The sequence below is a fragment of the Chanos chanos genome, chromosome 5 (genome assembly GCF_902362185.1).
Source record: "Chanos chanos chromosome 5, fChaCha1.1, whole genome shotgun sequence".
Classification (NCBI taxonomy): domain Eukaryota; kingdom Metazoa; phylum Chordata; class Actinopteri; order Gonorynchiformes; family Chanidae; genus Chanos; species Chanos chanos.
Genome location: NC_044499.1, coordinates 11045489 through 11064355, shown reverse-complemented (window position 1 = coordinate 11064355; position 18867 = coordinate 11045489). Strand labels below are relative to the sequence as shown.

Below are 18867 nucleotides of genomic sequence, written 5' to 3'. Positions count from 1 at the left end.
AGACAGAAATCAGTCTGATCCAATTCTCAGTTGGCTCTCTAACAGATCAGCCCAAGCCAGATGTATACTCACATTATCTGGCAGTTGTCCACACTCTATATTATAAACACTCTATTTCTGGTTGACAACAAGCCTTCATAAACTGTTCTGTGCAGTTAACCCTCCCTGCAGTTTAATTGATTGGTCAAAGAAATTCAGCTGCACCCTCAGTATTTGTTTTGCAATATGCTCTGCCGTAATACCTCTTGAGTAAGCAAGGTCATTCACTCTATTCTCCTCACATGGACTGCTTTCCATTATATATTCCATCCCACTTAACATTAAGATCAGTTTGTACCAATGTGCATTCAGAGCAAGGCAGTTAAAGATTCTCTGGAAATTTTTTCAAGATATATGCAGTTAGGTTTTCTTGTTAGTTTATTGTTTACCATGTGACTGGGCATTCTGGGAGAGAATGTATAGATTGTTAACCTGTGCAGATGTTTTTGGAGGAAAACCATCCTGACATTACTAAAGGACCTTTGCAATCAATAATGTGTGATATCCATTATATCCGAAGTACAACAGCTACCATTTGTCAGTAAGCTTCATGATCAGCCCCTGCCATAAGCCTTACACTGCACACACTTTCCCATTGTTCACCTTGTCTATTATTTCTGTCCTTCATTTATTTTTTTATGGTTAATCAGAGTCTCATGATGTTCCTGAAAGTGTGTTGGATTTACAATTTTGATTTTTAAATGTGTGTTTCTGTGTGAGTGTGAAAATCTATATTTATGACTTGAGGCTGTATTGAGGCCTCTTGAGAACCTGCTAACATTATTCTTTTGTTCTCTTTATGTAAGAAGACACAGGAATTTAATTTTCTTTCAGACACTCTAATGAATATCAGATGACTGGTTGTACAGGTTGTGTGGGCCTACCACAAAAAGACCACACTTCCCTCTATCCACAAAAAAATAAATAAATAAATAAACAAACATAATGAGAGGGGTGGGTACAAGGAGGAGCATAGGGACAGGCGATTTATTGGATGAACTGACTACAATTGTATTGTCCCATCTTATTTTTAAAATAAACTTTGAGAAAACAGGCTTTGAAATCTCTGCTGTGAACCTGAAAACAGGCATTTTTTTTGTGCAACCAAAGCAAATAATCTCTTGTCAGTGACTGCTGAATTCATACCATCATCCATGTTGTCCTTCAGACAATCAATGTTTATTCACAGGCAAAATAACCAGTGCTCTAAACACTGTACACAACCAAAACACTGTACATTACCTCAAATCAAACAAAACTTCTCATTGTGACCATAACATAATCTACACAAGGAGATTTTTAAAGCAGAAAGTCCATTTGTTTCATGAGGTGTTGCTTTCAGCACCAAAGCCATTTGGCAACAACACGCTCTGCGTGGCAATGTGACGGGTGAGTGACAATCCCATGGCTGGCAAGATTATATAAGCAGGGGATGAACGCTAGGGTGATGACTGACCTCCCCTCCTCTGAGTGCTAAGACTAAATGCAGTACAGACCCTCCCTGGATCTTGTAGTCAGCAGCTGTTTTCTCATCATTCCTGTAAAGGACACAGAATGTGAGCAAGAAGTGAACAAGAAAAATTAGACCAACTATGACAAACAAGGAAATTGATTGCAGGAGAAAACATACAAGAGAGATACTTAGAATGTCAGCTGATTTAAAATAGAGGCAGAGTTGGGGACTTCATTCTGTTGTAGCTTACATTTGTTTTCCACTGTAGATGAGTCTTTGTTGCTGAGGCGGAATCCCTTCCTTTTCCTCCACCCTTTCTTTGATCCTCTCCACCTGACATGCCATAAGTGAAGGTAAAGATCACAAATCTTAGGAATGTTTTCTAACTGCCGAATTTGGTTCCTCAATAATCATTCGATAATTTCTCGACATTCAGTCTCCCACAAAAACGTGGCAAAGAGGTGTGATCGAAATACAAACACAAATTGTTCACAAACCTTGTCTGTGGGTTCAATATCGATCTCTATTTCTTTTCCAGTAAGTGTCTGTGAAAAAAAAGGACAGAATATAAGAATATACTACGGCCAAAAGGAACAATTAAATGGTTCTTTTGGCTTTGTAATGAGTGCGTTTGCACGTAATGCTAACGTTAGCTTTATCTCTTTACTTTAAACTCATTTGCGCAGATTGGTAAATTGAGAAGATGTAAGCTTACCTTAACTTTAATCAACATTTTGAGAGCTGCGCATCAACATGCAAAACTGAATAAATACGTGTGATAACTCGTCAAATAATATTCATACACCCTTGAGACAATACAAAAAGATTTAGTTAAATAAATTGCCTCTGCTCCTCCTTGTAGCTTCCTGTACAAGATTCTTTGAACTTCCTGTGTTACTCCCTGACATTTCCGTGCTGTTCGCTAACCATTCCATGTAATTTTGAATGTTCCATCAGGGGGACAATTGCTTTTCATCCCATTCTTTCACAACCGTGGAACAAGCGTTTGTCTTAAATGTTTCATTTTTAAAGATCGATTGCAGCATAAAGATTGATTGCATCAGTTTTGTCACCGTAGTACTATTATATTACACTGGGTTGAGAACAGTGGAAATATGTTTATTTCACTACTCAAATTGTGATTAACTTTATGAAACTACCGTAAACATTATAGTTTCACTGGCAAACAGCAATTCCCATCTCTCACGCTTATAATTTGCGTCTTTTATTGGCGTTCATCAGGTGAGGGTAGTTTCAGTTGTCAGTGGCGATGCGCTGAATGGTACAAATATTGTCTAGGGTTACCAGTGCAGGTGCAGATCATTTCAGTAATTTAAACATGGCCTGCGCGTGGCACGGTGTAATACTCTTGTCGGTTACGGTGGTAGTTTTGTCGAGTGACGGTAAACTTCTCTGAAATCTTGTTTATGTTAACCGCACACATATTCTTCACCGAAGACCAATCTTGCGATAAACTACGTAAAAGAGATTTATTTCTTTATTTTCCACAGATATCAAAATAAAATGTGGAAAAGACTCAGTAGAGGTTACATGGCCATTGAGCGAGGCTCTGGCTCAGGAGCCTTCCCGTCTTTTCCTTGGCAACTGTCATGCATCAAGCTATTCTCGTTTGGATGCCGGTGGAGGGGTGGCAACATTTCACTATCGATTAACCGATTGCCTTTTCAAACGAAGGGTAATGTATGCTTCACACCTTCTGTGGAAATCTAAGTAGGGTCACTGGCTGTTTTTTATGCCGTTTGTGAAGTTATTTCATACTCTACCTTAGTTCACAGGAAGTAAGATGATCTTTGAGAACCAGTTAACCCACAGGCCTCAAGCAAAGATCAAATCACCAGCCCTCTCCTTTCCGATTAAGTGTGTTTATGAAAGGTAGTGTCACTTTTAGTCTGCTTCAATGTAAGGCCATATGGAGGATTCTTTTTCATTTGCCTGTTAACATGTCTCTTTTTTTTTTTTTTTTTTTCCACATGCAGACCTGATGGCTTGGAGTCTCCATATCTGAAACCAGTTGGTGATATAAAAGGACATGGGGGGCTAGTCTTTGTCATGGGGCTTCTTAATAGTAAGCACATTACTGATTAAGGAAGGAAATGAGACTAATGGGCAATGGTATGAAGACTTTTTGTTTGTTTGTTTGTTTGTTTTTTGACCACTCAGAGGATCTAAATGGACCTGCTCTCTCCAACTCCTTTCCTTTTGGCTCTTTCATCCCCATCTGGTTCGCAGTAGAACAGGAAGCCCACCAACCACTAATCCTTCTCTTGGAGGAGTGTTTGGCCTCCACAAGCCCACATTTGGGACCAGAGAGCCAGACCTACCCAGTCATCACCAACAAGGGGTAGATGTGAATTTCCTTGCCTTAAACGGGATGAGTTCTGTGTGTTTGCAGGAAGAGTTTATTAAATATTGAAGTGATTGTCAAGTTATTGCTGAAAGGTCTTTCTTTTTATACTACCTAGATGTCTTGTTGACAGTGTGACTGGACACTCCAAGTTTCATCCAAGAACCGACTCTTCTTCAATATTACTTTTACTGCAGACCTTCAGGTTTGCGGTTGGAGAGGACGTGAGTGGAATATTACTGTCACAAACTTCCATCTCATTATGGCATAGCTGCGCTTGTTCCATTCCTGTCCATTTATTTTAGGTGTTTATCCATTGTAAGCTTTTGGCATGGGATCCCAAGGATCTGAATGAAAGCAAAAAGGCTTGCCATTACAACAAAGAACTTGGAGGGTAATGATTTTGTTGTTTCTTTAAACCTGTTTTGTTTTCCTCTTGTCTGTTGTGCTCACGTCCCTTTATCACAGATCCAAATTCTGTTGTGCTGTATTGCCTGCTGGGTAGTTATTTCCAAGAATATGATGCACTAAACACATTCTATGACTTCACAGATGGGAGCATCTCGATGACCCATTCCAGAATGGTCTCTGCAGGTGCTGTGATTCAACCTGTAGAAAGCGAAAAAGGAGAGAACTTGAATTTGGTATGTGGAGCTAAGTTTCATTTTCTGTAGACCATTTAAGATGTGTTATGGCATCTTCATTTTTGATGCTTGGTTGTGATAAACACATGCATCCACAGAACCCCAGGGTCTGGTTCAGAATGCTGTATTGGGACCACTAATTATAACTGAAGCATTGGACCAGGTGGACCATGACGCAAGCTAGCATCCTCCACTAACTTAAGGTTGGTGACCTTGTTCTATGAATTGCAAATGATTTTCTTTATAAATTCAAAGGTCTTTGGTATGTGACCCATCCTATTTTGACAGGAGCAGGTATTACCAAGTTCTGCCTTCAGCCAAGATGTTTGCATGCAGTAATGGTTTGAAGACTCTTTGGCTACTATCTTCAGTATTGGAGAACTGATTTAATGGCTCTCATTTTCTAGGGATGAAGTGACTGGTGTGGAAGGGATATTGTACTTGATGTGTCTGTGTATTCTGTTGCTTTATAATATTAACTCCATTCAAAAGCTGCAAAGACAATGTCTTTCCAATACCTGTCAAAGGCTGTGTCTATTTTTCAGGCAGTCTAGGGTGTAGGACACCTAATGGTGTGGTCATACACTGGATCTTAACTTTTAGACATCTGTGGATTACTAAACAAATAGATGTTCTGTGTGTTAAGGTCATTTATTTATTAAATAACATCACATTACAAATGGCTTATTGCTTTGTGTTTTTATTCATTTTTCATTTGTTCATATTTTTCAACATTGATTAAGCATCCCCCTCTCCCCACTTCATGCTACTATGTTCATTAGCCTAATGTTCATACATTTGTTTTTGCAGTTGTCACAGTGAGGCAGTGATGAGGTTTCTTTCCTAATTTTTTTTGCACCTGTGTATTTGAGCACTATAGACTCAGGAACAAAATCATAATCGGTCGATGAGTGAGCATGCTTCGTCCTCCAAGATCACCCAGTCTCCATAATCTTCCAATGTGTAAAATTGAGAATTGTGGATGTTAACTTCACATGTGACTATATCTCCAAATTTCTAAGAAAGGTTAAGCCCACAATGTCCATGATAATGGTTACCATGCACCTTAAAGTTAAATTTACAAGTTGTCATAGTAGCATACACTGAAACATTTCTCATGTTTTGCCTTGTTTACTCCAGTGAATATAGGAGTTCAAGTTTATTTAATCATTCAGTTGAACTATAGCTGTGCAGAAAGATAGTCAATATAGTTTTAGAATAACAAACGTGAAAAATGTCTGGCCCATATTATGATACAACACATTTTGCAGGGACGTTCAACTTTGTTCTTCCAGTTTAACCTGAGGATCATAGGGCACTTAACGCCACGTTCATGTCAAATAGTTTCACGTTTGTGCCCATTCAGTACTCGCGCATACTGGGATTTACACTCGGAACACGAGCGAGAGTCAAAGACGCAAGCAACAACCTGAAGATAAACCTTTAAGGAAGGAGTTATGACCGTATTTATGGGGTTTCTGTGTAAACGTGTCACATCCCTGTTGATTAAAATTCAAACAAATACATTGCCATTAAAAGTCTCAATCGAAGATTCAGACTTTGCGTACATGTTTATATAAATACAAACTGAGAAGATGTGGTATAATGCACACACATGTTCAAACAGGTAATATCCAGGGAAATTCATAAATTATTGTTCCATTCCCCATGGAAAGATTAATTAGAGCCTTTTAATAAAGAAGGCATCTGGTTTCACATTTCACTTTTCAAACCCGAAGTACATAAAGGAGAAGGTGATATGTCAGAAAATGTGCAAAGATAAAATGACTTATTGATAACATTGTTCTATGATGGAAACATTTGCTTATGATTTTAATATATTGAATGATTTACTAATTGGTATATTCATGGTTTAATTAAGTGCCCAGTTCTCAACTGGTGAGTTGGCTTCTGCTCCTTTAAGGCTAGATCAACAGCTGAAGTTCATTAGAATTGTTAGTACACTCTGTTCCAATTATTAGTCATTTAACAAGTTTCATGGACTGTTAGCAAGGGTGCATAAAAACAATCTGGTCAAGTTGGATTTCACTATTCTGTCAGGATGGCTTATTTTTTGCCTGGTGTGCTAGTTTTTAGCTTGGTTGTTTTTTCTGTGGTACATGGTGGTATGTGTTTTTTTGTTTTTTTTTTAAACAGTTATGAGGTAACTTTCTTGTTATCACAGTACTTTAATTAGCTTTTGATTTTTCCTTTAGCTGTCACCGTGGACTGCGGCACAAACTCCATCTCCCTGAAATGGGCTGAAACTCAGTCATTAATAGACCCTTCACTTCTCAGGCTGGGTGATTGTTCTCCCTCTAGTTTTTCTGCAAAGCCTGGGGGAGGAGGCGAGGCTCTGTTCCACGCTGAGTTCAATGACTGTAATTTCATGAGATTAGTAAGTTTTTTTCAATTAGCAGTTTTGACAGTCATGTTTCAGTTGTTTATGGGAGGTGAGTCGTGGTTTTTAGCTTGGCAACAATATTATGGACCAGTTATTGTTTGTGTTAAATGCCACTATGGACTTGATGGTGCGTGTGAGTAAATCTGATTTAAAATTATTTGTCATAGGTGACTGGAGATGAGCTGGTGTATATGAACAACTTGACTACTGAAGGAGACTTTGTCTTCTCTCATTTAGTTGTCTGTGCTTATGAAAAGTAAGCTGAATAATCCAACATTTAAGTATTTATGGTTTTACCAAAGGTGTTAAACTGAATATTTCAGAAGACAATAGCTAACACTATGCAGGGAAAACCTGGCAATCTTTCTTTTTTGCACCACCCTAGCTTGGATCAGTCTGTGTGGTGAAATTATTTTGTGCCTAATTTGTGTAGGCCCAGTGACTGGGGTCCACCCCGTTTTGATCCAGTGTTTTTTCATACATATGGTCAAGGGGAGCTGATCTTCCACATGGGATTAATGAAGGGTATGTACAGTACATGGTGACGTATGATGATGCTGGTCTTAAGACTCACCTGATCTTCTGAATGTTGTAGATGACTTCAGTGGCCCATCTCCATCTACCACATTCTCTCTGGGATCAGTTATCCCCATTGAAGCCTCAGTGGCACAGCAAGGCCATCAGCCTCTGCTGCTACTGATGGAGGAATGTGTGGCTTCCATCACCCCAGAACTTGGACCAGAGAGCCATTTATATCCGATCATAACCAACAAAGGGTAGGACTATATGAATGGCAAGGGGTTGGGCCATTTCATATTTAAGATGCTGAGTAATACTAATTTTCATTTTAAATGACAACTTGATCATTTTGTAGCTGTTTAACAGATAGCAAGAAGACAAATTCAAGGTTTCTACCAAGAAAAAGGGTCTCTGAGCTCAGGTTGTATCTCCAAGCCTTCAAGTTTGTTCTTGGAGAGGAAGTGAGTAGCAACTTCAATGAAATGTGTTGTGATGTGTAGGATGACTCCTAACCTTGGTTATATTTCCCCAGATATACATCCACTGTACACTTTTGGCTTGGGATCCAAATGACCTGGACAACAGCAAAAAAGCTTGCCATTATGACAAAACAAATGGAGGGTACAGATCAGTTTTAATAAAACACTGCGGTTGGCATGTTACCCCTTGCCCTCTTAAACACACTTATTTTGCAGGTGGGAGCTGCTTGATGATCCTTCTCAGAGTGCACTCTGCACATGCTGTGACACAAACTGCCGATCCAGAAATAGAAGGGACATTGACTCAGGTTAGTAGGTATAACTTGCACATCTTATTTCAATAATTGTTTCTAATTCTGTTCACTCAATTAAGACTGCCAAGTATCTTGTATTTGCATAGCTGGATGAAACTTCTAATTCACTATTTCAAAAGAATCTTTTTGGTGTGTTTTTACAGATTCCCAAGGGCTGAGTCAGAGAACTGTACTAGGCCCACTGACTGTTGTGGCAGAGTAAAGGTGTGACTGCCAAAGTGAGATGCTTCTGTAGCTTTGGCCCTCAGAAAAAAGAACTCCTTGTTTCAAACAGCTAAATCCAGGGACTTCCTGAGGATTGATGCTCTTGTAACAACTTAGTTATGACCTGATCCAGCTAATCAAGGCCTTTTAAGAGAATTCCTTCTGTAGCCAGTTGGGCTACACGGAGATTTACTACAAAATTTTATATTGGAGTAAATTTCCAGGAGGGGGATTTGATACCTTGACTGGCCTAATGTGTAATTCTTAATATGGAAGCACTAGCTATGCATGTGCATACCTGTTAATCTGTCTTTGAATAAAATTCAGTGTGGGTTCTTCTCGCTTTGGTCCTTATAAAATATAAAGGGCAAGTTTGAATTCAAACTGTTAAAGATTTGAAATTGTTTAAAACATTCAAAGTGTTGCATACTGTAGGGCTGTATTTCTTCTGTTTTGTAGTTTGTTTGTTTTGGGGGTTTTTTGTAAATGGTATTGTAGTGCAGTATTCCCCAATCCTGCCCCTGGAGGGCTCTAGCGCTACACATGTCTTGCTGCTCTAACATATCTGAAGACACCTGGCTCAGCTAAACAAGGGCCGGACCATTTTGTTGAGGATCTGAATTAGATGTGTTGGACTGAGGATAGCTACATCCAAAATATGCAGAACTTCTGGTCTCCTAAACAGTCTCTTGGATAGATGGTATATTTGCTTTATTAACCTTTATGGTTGGTGCTGTCCAAATTCAAACACACAGTGAACCTACTGCTACAGGACATGCATTGAACATAATTGGTGTCAAAGTTCTACATTAGGTGTGTGGCTGAACATCTCTTAGATCAAGAAGTGTCAGTATCCAAAAATTAGCAAAAATATGGATGACTGTCTTCATCTCTAGCAGACCCAATAATGATCACCACATGTATGTCGGGTCATTGAAGCTATGGTTTGTCGTTATAGTTGTTGTCTGAGATCTCTGAGGACACACAAAACCCTTTACATTTTACAGAGCTCATTAGTGGTACCATATAGTAATGCTGCAGTTTATCTTGATTGAGAACTTGTTCATAAGTTGGTAGAACCCACACTAATAAAATGATTAACGCTGTCGCCAAAAGACACCAATCAGGTCAAAATGGCATCATAAAAAGTAAATTAAAATTGTATATTAAAATTGCTGTACAGTATACTGTACAGTATATTAAAATTGCCTCGCCAGAACCGGTAAAATAACTAACAACCACGCACTAACTCCTGTGACACATTCATGCCAACTTTGTCTGGTGTAAGAACAGCACGCGGACATTTTTATCACACGTTCCATGTCTTCTCTAGTACTCTCAAAGGAGAAAGATGCTCAGATTTAATTAAACGAAGGTCCATAACAGGTTAATACAGTAACAAGCTTGTCCAACACGAAGTTAAGTTCTAACGAACAAAATAGGTAAGCTAACCTCTGCTTTGCTTTGCAAAAGTTTCGAAGTCAGAGCGAATTCAGCTAGCTCCCTACGACACTTCTCGGTTAAAGTGAGTTACATCTAAGTAAGCATCTTTAACTCAGTGCAGAGCCGTTGGAAGGCTCTGACTCAGTGGTAACTAACTAGCATAGCAAGGCTTAACTATCACACAACCGTTTTTTGATTACTTCAGTATGACAATGGTCTCATTTAGGTTATCTTAATTACGTCCAAATATACATATGAAAACATACTTTTTCAAATTAGTACAGCACCATAAAGTCATGTATGATATGTTACATTTGATGTTATATTTTGGCATGATAAATGTACCTGAAAATATACTCTGTTTGATCCCACTGTCCCATATACCGAGGTTTTGGGATGGAGTGGTTCCACTGTAACGCCTGCTTTCAGACATCTGGGCAAAACTTCGCTGTGTCCAGCTGTGGTCATATATTCTGCGAGAGATGCATAAATCTTAGTAAGGATATTTGCGCATCTCCTCTGATTTCAGTTGTACATTTATACTGAAGTTGACCTTTCTTAATCACGTTAGTTTATCTCTCCCCTTAGAGCAATGTTCTGTGTGTCACACCAACTGCAACTACCTTCCAATATCTGAGCAGGTTAGTGGTGTTAGACTCGATGTATTTCTAAAATAAACAGTGCTTTTTCTCTTTTTGACACTCCAAATTCATAATTATTTCCTCTGTCTCTGAAACCCACACTTATCATTTCTTGAGAAGATGAAGCCTCAAGAGCAGGTCTTTTTCAAAGACCCCATGAAACTTATTCAGACTCGAATGGAGCACATTGCACAGGTTGTAATACTTAATGAAATAACACTTGTAATATTTCATTTACATATTGTTCTTCATGAAAGCTACTGCTTCTTTGTGCTTACTCCAGTGAGTGTATATAAGCATAAATGTCCATATCCTCAGAAAACATAATGATTGTTATAACTGAAGCACACACCTTTACATATTTGCACACTAATACATTTCAAGCGTGGCATTTAAAGATGTATGTGTATGTGTATTAGATTGATCTGTTCCAACGCAAACAGAAAGAAAGAGTCATAGCTTTCTTTAGACACAAGTCCACAGAGCTGGAGAGAAGGCTTAAGGAGGTCAATGATCAGTGTTACAGGTGAAAAACAATTAATCCTATGAATCGTTTCAATAATCAACACTTTGATCCTACCCTTTAAAAAAAATTCTCTTTTTCTCCTCACATTCATGTCGAATTTATGTCTTACCAGACAAGTGTCGGAGCTGAAAAGAGAGAACGCAGAACTTCTGAAACCACTTTCTCAGAGGAGGTTGAGACTGCCAGTGAGCCTGTGTTGATTCTTGTGTATCACTTTATATGTTTTTTTTTTTTTTTTTTTTGTATGTCATCTCTTGTTCACTCCAGACTTTTTCTTAACTTGATGTGGACACCATTTCTTTCTTTACAGGTATCACCAGGGACATTTCAAACAAATGGGTAAAATGCTTGCACCATAATTAATGACCACGTGATTATTGGGTATTACTTATGTATGCATGTCTTTTAAGAATGGTTTGAGTATGTTGCATTAATTATGTCACATTAATCAAGAAATTCTGCTCCTCTCCCTCAAAAGAAACACTCGAAGGATGTCTCTTCCAGTGGCTGTTACATCCCCTGGTAAGAAGGGGCATTCATTTGCTTTTAAAAGAGGCAACGCTTTGTGAGACTGTCAAAATGTATTATATCAAAGAAACACTTACACTGTCTATACATCTCATGTTTCTTCTCTGCTCTTATATAGTTACTCCCCGTTCCCGAAGTCTGGGGTAGGTGGACCCCCCCCCCCCCCCACATGCTCTAACATGGTGCTTTTAGGTCTTAGCTTTGATAGTAATATGGATGAAGGCTCCTCAACCAGGAGTTCAAGTCTTCTACCCTATGGGTCTAAAAGCACAGACAGCCGTCTCTAACTCAGAATTTAAAATAAAATCCAAAGGCAATGAGAGTGAGATTATTATCAGTTTTTCTCAAAATGCATTGAAACTGTGGAATTTGTTTTGTTTTACATCTGACAGCCACAGCCAATCTGGAGATATCCTGGAAAGGTTCAGAGACATCCACTCAGGTCATAGCCTGGCAGTGAGTACCAACACTTGAATAGTAATATTTTCCCCTCACTATGTTTCAGCATTACAACATCATATTGTTCTGTTCCTGTGAAATGACTGAATATTTACACACTTCTCCTTGCATTGACCAGACTCCCCCAGGCTCTGCCAATTCAGGGTCCAGTTTTAATTCTTTGCAGGAACGTGGATTTAGTAAGTATGGTAAAATTGACATGTGTGGTCTGAGTTCTAGGGGTGGTGAAGTTTGAACACTTTATTAAATCATTTTATAATGTAATGCCTAAAAAGCAACAAGAAACACTATTTGGCTCTATGGGACTATCTTAAAGTATGTATTGTTTTATGAGGTTCTTGCATATTGCATCACTAACCATGTTGCCTTCACTTGAAGGGACACCCATCTCTGTAAACACACCCACTAGGTAAAGTATTTTTTAATTAATAAAGAATAACAAGACCTGGACAAAGAAAAAAAATCCCCATCATTCAGTGTCTCTGTACTCTCACGCTAGGTCAGGCCACATGACCCCAAATAACTTTCAGTTCCAGTTCATACCAGGGTCAACACTTCAGTCACCCCGCCCATGGCATGGACAGTACTCTGGTAATATTCTGTGTTCTTTGCTTCCCCTCTCTAACACACCTTTTCCAGCTTTCACTTTTGAGCTATTGGAAACTTTCCTGTCTGTTCAACATTTAAAATGTCTTAGTAGTATGCCTTATAACAGAACAATTTTTTTTTTTCAGCTGGTTCAGTAATAAACACATGAAATTACTAAGATTTAAAGTGAAAACCTGGCATGGAGAGCAGCTTCATCTCCATGTAAAGGGAGAGCACGTTGGACTAAATCTACATTGCCATAAACACACCATATACATACATATCCCTTTGTGAAGTAAGAAAAGGTGTTTGTGTTGAGATTTCTCTTTTATTCTATTAAAAAAAAAAAAAAAAACACCAACAACAACAACACTGGTTAAGGTCGAACTGCACTTTGTCCAGTTTATTACAAAAGGCAACTACAAACAAAGGGTTACTGATCTGTTCACTTTGTGGATCACATTTTCTTTAAATCCTTTTTAACTAGCTTTCATCTCACAATCGGGTAGAGAAAGAGACTTTGGTTCCAAATGCCATACTCACACAGCAGTGTCTAGTGTCGGTAAATGCAGTGTTGGTCTTCAATTTCATAGTCTATGTGATATAAGAACTTGTGTCCTATGTACAAAATTATATAAATAAAGTACGTTAATCCAGTGGAATGCAGCTGAACTGTTAATCCTGTCCTGAAGTATGCATATATGCTACAACTAAGTTAGAACATGCTCCACTAAGTCAGTGTCGCTGACTACAAAGAAATTTCCAGACTTGCCAGAGTCCGAGAGCAATGCCCATTTGCATTAATGGTTGAATTGGTTAAAAGAAAAATAAATCTGAGAATGCTTCAGTGTCTAGTTGAAAGCTTTCAGTAAGTACAAAAAAAGTTTCACAAAATAGACTGTAAGGCACACATTGACAGTATTAAAGTTTTCAATCTGTTATTATAATTTAAAGCAGAGCATGTAGATCTGTTAATGGGGTCGTAGTGTGAAGTTTGAGAATGGAAAATAATTGCAGACAGTAGCCTTTTTCATACTGGACATAAAAGCTCTCAGTACTCTGTCAAGTCTCTTGTATGTATAACTACTCTACAGTCACGAGTGGAGGATTAATTAAGATATTAAATTCTGTATTTGTATAACAACACGAAGAGCTACAACTCCAGGCTCTAGAAAATTGTCCAACGGTAATATATACAAAAAACATTTAAGAAAACATTAAAAATGAGAACAACCAGTGTACAAGAAACATCCCTGAAGCGCATGGACAAATTTAATCTGTAGGAGAAATATTAAGGGGAGGGATACAGCATATTTTCTGCAAGTACTTATTATAGCATTACTTAAGCTAGGAAGACTGATGTAGTCAAACAGTCATATTAGCATGTCTTGCAGTGCTTGCATAATATTGAGCTGGTAACATCAACTGTCATACTATACCTTTGGGCAAGTCCTGGCCCAACATTTTACAAATAACAGGGGAGACAGTATCTAACAGGAGACTAAAGGGTAACCAATTGTCAACATAGCCCCAAGGTCTTATCAATCAGTAACATTGAGCTCTGAATTAGTCATCAGTAGCTCACTATCTTGGGAAGCAAACCAGTCCCGCACCTGTTGATAGCTCATCTTTGACTTTCGACAGAGGGTATCCAGGTCCTTCTCCTGCAGTGCACCTATCTGTGTACGATACAACTCCAGTGGAGTAACATCTGGAGAGTCTTTTGCTGATGTCGGTGTGCTTGATCCACCATTCACATGTGACTTGCGTTTGCGGCTGCTGCCATTTTTAGGGGTCTTATTTGAGTCTTTGGCACCAGCTCCTCCTCCTCCATTTTGCTGTAGCGCTATCTCTGCAAGGATTTGGTCACGGACACCACGTACCCAACGTAATTGCCCGTTCTTCACAGCATAGCGTGTGTCCCCAAACCACTGGATGACATCTGCCCGGGGTAAGCCTGTCAGTTCCACCAACTGTGTATAGTCCTCACTCTTAGGCCATTGGCAGCGCAGAAAGTGTTGCTTAAGCACATCCAGTTGCTCCTTGGTTTTCCGTGGGCGGCCAGCAGGCGTTAGTGCACGGGAGGTGGAAGAGGGACTAGAAAGAGGTGATGAGGTGACTGAATTGTTAGCTTTGGCTGAGCGTGCGGGTTTCTGTGCTGAGCTGCTTTTAGTGGAAGTGCGTTTCTTAGGTGAGGCAGCAGAATCAGAGGGGGAGGGGCTGGATGGAGAAGGTGAGGCGGGTGCTTGGGGCTCTGGCTCTGGCTCTGGCTCTGTCACAGGCACGACGCAGTCCTTGCTCAACTCCTCATTCTCATTGTCCTCCTCTTCCCTGAGGATCTCACTCTCATCTTTAGGCTTCTCTTCCGAGACCTCCTCTGCAGATGTTTCACCCTCGTCAGTTCCAGTGGCACTCTCACCAAATGCCTCAAGGGTGTTGGACAGGAAAAGCTGGAAGAAATGGGAATGACTTGACCCACCGCTTCGCATCCCTTTCCCACGAATGCCTTTTCCCTCCCCATGAACCTTTCCTGTGACGCCGTTTTGCTGCTGATTGCGTGGCCCATGAGAAACGAGTGAAAGAGGCTGAAGCTGAGGGGCAAGAGAGAGAGGATGAGACTGAGGTTCACTATTTACTCCATGGGTGGTTGAGGGAGAGGTCAAGCCAGATCCTGCACGGCCATTCCTCTGCTGGTACCGACTGTCACTAAACCATTTCCGGATCTCGTTCCGACTCAGACCCGTCTCCTCCTGTAAGCGTCGGAGCTCTGCTTCGTCAGGCCAGTTCTCTCGCAGAAAGCTGCTCCGGAGTGCTGCCAACTGCGCTTTGGACTTTTTGTAACGTCCCTGCCGCTGCTGTTGGGAGGCAAGAGGAGACTCCAGAGAACTAAGAGAAGCTGCTACTGGTGTTGCAGCTGGGGTGTCCACAGGGTGGCGGTAGTAATACGAGTCCTGAGGGGGCGGGAGAGATGAACGGAAATGTGGGACAGCAGGGGGCAACTTCGCAGGCTCGGGTGATTCGTTTTTCGGTCTTTTGGATGGAAAACGTGGGGAGAGGAGGAGGGAATCCTCTTTATCGTCGTCATCCTCTACAAACTCCTCAGATCCATTCTTCCGTTTCCTTATCTTACTGTCCTCTACTTTGTTTACACTTACACGTTCTGGTCCTGCCAGCTTGCGACGTGTCTCCTCGATCTCCTCAGAAGCCCAGCTGATGCCATATTTAATCCGCTGTACCATGAACCACACTTTAACCTTGTCAAGCGGAAGAGCACAGAGACGAGCTAATGCGCTCACCTCCCGAGACGTTGGGTAAGGGAATACATTAAAGGCCTGTACAAGTTCTGGAATAGTGTCCAACTCCCGGGTCTGATCTGACTGAGTCCAAACCAACTTCAGCCCCTCTGACACCAGAGGAAGACAGACCACTGAGTTATGGTTGGTGCTAAAGCTTACATGCTCTTTCTCAGTGCCATTTCTGTCTGTCGCCCTATGATCAGGGGGACTTGGGTGAGACTTTCCATTGATGTTAGAGTGGTGAACTGCCTTTTTGGGGTTAGGACTGGCATGTTTTTCTTCTCGCTCTTTATTTGACTCTGCTCCCTTTGAAGATGGCTCCTTAATGTCGTCATCTATCCCAACCCCTCTGGTACTGTCACAGTGTGTCGCCATCAGAGATGTCAACCTCCTTTGCTCCAGCCTTCCATGAATAAAAAGACAAATCAAGATTAGTCAACTTATCTTAAATTTTTTGTTAGATCTAAAAACTGCTGCAGCATGTTTAATGAACAAAAATTCTTTTAATGAATTTCGCTTGTAACCTTAGCTCTTTGTTGTAGAAAATTAATACAGCATAACACAAATACGGTTATCATAAAAAAAAAAAAAAAGAAGTGGTCTATTCCTTTAAAGGGTGTCTGGTGTGTATGGCACAAAGGTTACATCTCACGTTTCTTTACAGGGAATGTGCAACTCAATTCAAAAATTCTGCATGTCATTAAATAGCGCATTGTCTCTTGCTGTTGACTTCTTCCAACCAAAAGTTTTAGAGAGGACAGATGTTACCCCTTCCCCCTTCTCACTACCACACTACATTACCCCTTTATGAAACTGGTCGTATACATTCCCCCCTGGATTGCACACCCATCCCCCACCATTTCCAGACTATGGGGGCAGACTTCATTGAAAAACAGGGGTGGGGTGGGGGTCTGTCGCTTTGCCCCTCACTTACCCCTTTCCCGTGCTTGTTTTGTTCTGCTTTTGCTCCTTTCTTGACTCTCTAGTTCTCAGGAAAGAGTTCAACAAACCTCCAGAAGGAGGCAGTGAGATGATGGACTTCTCTCTACAGGGGACAAGTTTAAGTTAGTGTTTATTGTTAACAAATATTAAACTTAAATATTTTATACTCAGTCATCACACATAACTTTTAGCATTACTCTGTGGTTGCCGATTTATATGGTATAAACTGCTGCAGATATATTGACATTCTTTTTGAGAATCTTTCTGAAATAAAATAGAAATAATATTACCTAGGCAGAAACTACTTTAGATTTATAGAGACACGTCTGTAGTTTAAAGCAAGTTCCCCAACCAATCCAGCCTACCTTTTCAATAAAAGCTTACTTGCATTGTCAAGAAAATAACCAAACATCACATTTAGTTTTGCACCAGAGGAACTGTTAACATTCATCCACATACCACATTGTGGATGAATGTTGTGACGAAAAATGTTCTTATCCCAGTATCATACGTAACAGGATTTAAACTGCCATTACTTTAGTGATTAGGTAGCCTTTGTTGCAATATACCATGTCCAAGGCGATCGTAATGACAAAAATATAAATACATTCACCGTGAACTTGAGCTAAAACTTCATTCACTTTGTGTCACGACCCGATATTCACTAATATGCTCCCGACAAAGCTGCAATTACTGTTATTTTTATTTATTTTATTTTTTGAAAACTAGCCTTACACTATAGTGGATTCTTAAGTGTTAACTACGTTCTAATTCTTTTATAAAGAAACTTAGTGGTCATGTACTAAGTTACCACGTTTTAAAAGCAAAAGAAGACTGGCTCCACAGATAGGTGAAACTTGCAAGGGGCATCTACGAGACACTATGATGTTTTCCTAACAGCAGAACTGACAGAAGGATATTTGTTCCCATTTTTCATAATTAGCTTAGCTCCAGAACTTTGACGCAGTTAAATGTGGGCTTTAAACTCGAGATGGCCTCCGAAGTACCCGGCATGCCATAACGTTAGATGGGTCAAACTTAATCTGTCCCTCCCTTCCAAACCACTCGCTTAGTTCATTTTAATTTATGTCCATGGTATTTCTGATTCAAAGGATGACGATACCTCTCCAGCCGCAACAATGTCCATAACAATGCCCCACAGCCTATACTTGTCCTTTTGTGTCGTAGTTAACTACTGGTCAAACTGCACTGGCGGTCTCACTTGGACACGCTTCAGCAGCATATAAAACAACTTAAATACAGCAGATAAATTTATTTCGTAAAATACCGTTAGGTCGGGAAAATCCACCTCGACCACCTTTCACCTCAGTGTGTAAACGTTTTAAGGACACAACGAGATGAAAAACAATGCCGTCCCTCTGACCCTTATAGCACTCGGCGTACGGCTGCCTCAAACGCAGCTAAAACCATCTCCAAATTCAAATTTTTTCAACTTCAACAAAACTCGGCAATATATTTTCGAGTCGAATGCGAATTGCAACTATTGACAGAAAAAAAGCTGGTTAAAAAATCACCTACCCTGTAAACACACTAAATGTGCGTCTTCGGCGTTAATACAACCGTCCTGTGGCCCGTTGAAGCTTTTGTTCGAGCAACCCTAAACTGTTGTCCCCTGTCCGGCCAAATGGAGGCTAGTCGGAGAACCAGGAACTCGTAGACCAGGCCTCCAATCTTCAGCAGTGACGGCGGTGAGGGTGCACCAATCCTTAATAGGACAGAGAGGGATTGGAGGAACCGCCGCAACAAGAACGAATTCAATCGTTGTCAATCAAAGTGAAGTTCAGCATCAAATTGTGCAAAGAAAGTTCAGAATCATGAAAAAAATATTTTGTTGTTCAACCAGATATGGCAAAGGCAAGTTTGCGTGCCAGACAAAACGTACAAAGCGTGATGTGCAAGGGGTAGAAAAAACCGTTTAACTAGCGAGAGCATTTTGAATAGATCTACTATCTTTTTTTTCTTAAATATATGTCAGTAAGTATCAAAGGGGATTAAATCATCA

At 40.1% G+C, this 18867-nt stretch overlaps 5 protein-coding genes across 5 annotated transcripts; 3 read left to right on the top strand and 2 right to left on the bottom strand.

The window, feature by feature from the left end:
* Positions 1-1196: 1196 nt before the first annotated feature.
* nedd8l (NEDD8 ubiquitin like modifier, like) lies at positions 1197-2357 on the bottom strand. Its single transcript, XM_030774058.1, has 4 exons — positions 2208-2357; positions 1990-2037; positions 1743-1825; positions 1197-1577 (listed from the first exon to the last, which is right to left on the bottom strand). Exons 1-4 carry the CDS (start codon positions 2223-2225, stop codon positions 1457-1459), a joined length of 270 nt encoding a protein of 89 aa, XP_030629918.1. The 5' UTR covers positions 2226-2357; the 3' UTR covers positions 1197-1456.
* A 474-nt stretch (positions 2358-2831) lies between these two features.
* Positions 2832-4685, top strand: zp3f.2 (zona pellucida glycoprotein 3f, tandem duplicate 2). The gene is made up of 9 exons (XM_030774635.1): positions 2832-2895; positions 3004-3188; positions 3282-3385; positions 3490-3578; positions 3674-3854; positions 3976-4081; positions 4163-4251; positions 4410-4501; positions 4600-4685. Exons 1-9 carry the CDS (start codon positions 2832-2834, stop codon positions 4683-4685), a joined length of 996 nt encoding a protein of 331 aa, XP_030630495.1.
* Positions 4686-6563: 1878 nt separating this feature from the next.
* On the top strand, positions 6564-8419 carry LOC115812146 (zona pellucida sperm-binding protein 3-like). Its single transcript, XM_030774634.1, has 9 exons — positions 6564-6582; positions 6718-6899; positions 7073-7161; positions 7339-7430; positions 7501-7681; positions 7780-7885; positions 7957-8045; positions 8120-8211; positions 8361-8419. The coding sequence occupies exons 1-9, from the start codon at positions 6564-6566 to the stop codon at positions 8417-8419; spliced, it is 909 nt and encodes a 302-aa protein (XP_030630494.1).
* Positions 8420-10260: 1841 nt separating this feature from the next.
* LOC115812145 (RING finger protein 212B-like) lies at positions 10261-12670 on the top strand. The gene is made up of 10 exons (XM_030774633.1): positions 10261-10360; positions 10453-10505; positions 10626-10700; positions 10925-11031; positions 11144-11216; positions 11342-11370; positions 11510-11553; positions 11952-12015; positions 12518-12601; positions 12658-12670. The coding sequence occupies exons 1-10, from the start codon at positions 10261-10263 to the stop codon at positions 12668-12670; spliced, it is 642 nt and encodes a 213-aa protein (XP_030630493.1).
* Positions 12671-13490: 820 nt separating this feature from the next.
* On the bottom strand, positions 13491-18545 carry homeza (homeobox and leucine zipper encoding a). Its single transcript, XM_030775913.1, has 3 exons — positions 18384-18545; positions 16837-16947; positions 13491-16305 (listed from the first exon to the last, which is right to left on the bottom strand). Exon 3 carries the CDS (start codon positions 16275-16277, stop codon positions 14148-14150), a length of 2130 nt encoding a protein of 709 aa, XP_030631773.1. The 5' UTR covers positions 16278-16305; positions 16837-16947; positions 18384-18545; the 3' UTR covers positions 13491-14147.
* Positions 18546-18867: the final 322 nt, after the last annotated feature.

What these genes read in the sequence shown, in the direction of transcription:
- nedd8l (XM_030774058.1), bottom strand. An exon ending in ATATTGAACCCACAGACAAG is followed by an intron (nt 1,826 to 1,989) that starts GTTTGTGAACAA and finishes ATGGCATGTCAG; the next exon opens with GTGGAGAGGATCAAAGAAAG. An exon ending in ATCTACAGTGGAAAACAAAT is followed by an intron (nt 1,578 to 1,742) that starts GTAAGCTACAAC and finishes TGTCCTTTACAG; the next exon opens with GAATGATGAGAAAACAGCTG.
- zp3f.2 (XM_030774635.1), top strand. Translation starts at nt 2,832, where the DNA reads ATGGCCTGCGCGTGGCACGGTGTAATACTCTTGTCGGTTACGGTGGTA. An exon ending in TGTCATGGGGCTTCTTAATA is followed by an intron (nt 3,579 to 3,673) that starts GTAAGCACATTA and finishes TTGACCACTCAG; the next exon opens with AGGATCTAAATGGACCTGCT. An exon ending in GGTTTGCGGTTGGAGAGGAC is followed by an intron (nt 4,082 to 4,162) that starts GTGAGTGGAATA and finishes CATTTATTTTAG; the next exon opens with GTGTTTATCCATTGTAAGCT.
- LOC115812146 (XM_030774634.1), top strand. An exon ending in CCACATGGGATTAATGAAGG is followed by an intron (nt 7,431 to 7,500) that starts GTATGTACAGTA and finishes TGAATGTTGTAG; the next exon opens with ATGACTTCAGTGGCCCATCT. An exon ending in TAGAAGGGACATTGACTCAG is followed by an intron (nt 8,212 to 8,360) that starts GTTAGTAGGTAT and finishes GTGTTTTTACAG; the next exon opens with ATTCCCAAGGGCTGAGTCAG.
- LOC115812145 (XM_030774633.1), top strand. Translation starts at nt 10,261, where the DNA reads ATGGAGTGGTTCCACTGTAACGCCTGCTTTCAGACATCTGGGCAAAAC. An exon ending in GAATGGAGCACATTGCACAG is followed by an intron (nt 10,701 to 10,924) that starts GTTGTAATACTT and finishes TATGTGTATTAG; the next exon opens with ATTGATCTGTTCCAACGCAA. An exon ending in GTCAATGATCAGTGTTACAG is followed by an intron (nt 11,032 to 11,143) that starts GTGAAAAACAAT and finishes ATGTCTTACCAG; the next exon opens with ACAAGTGTCGGAGCTGAAAA.
- homeza (XM_030775913.1), bottom strand. Translation starts at nt 16,277, where the DNA reads ATGGCGACACACTGTGACAGTACCAGAGGGGTTGGGATAGATGACGAC.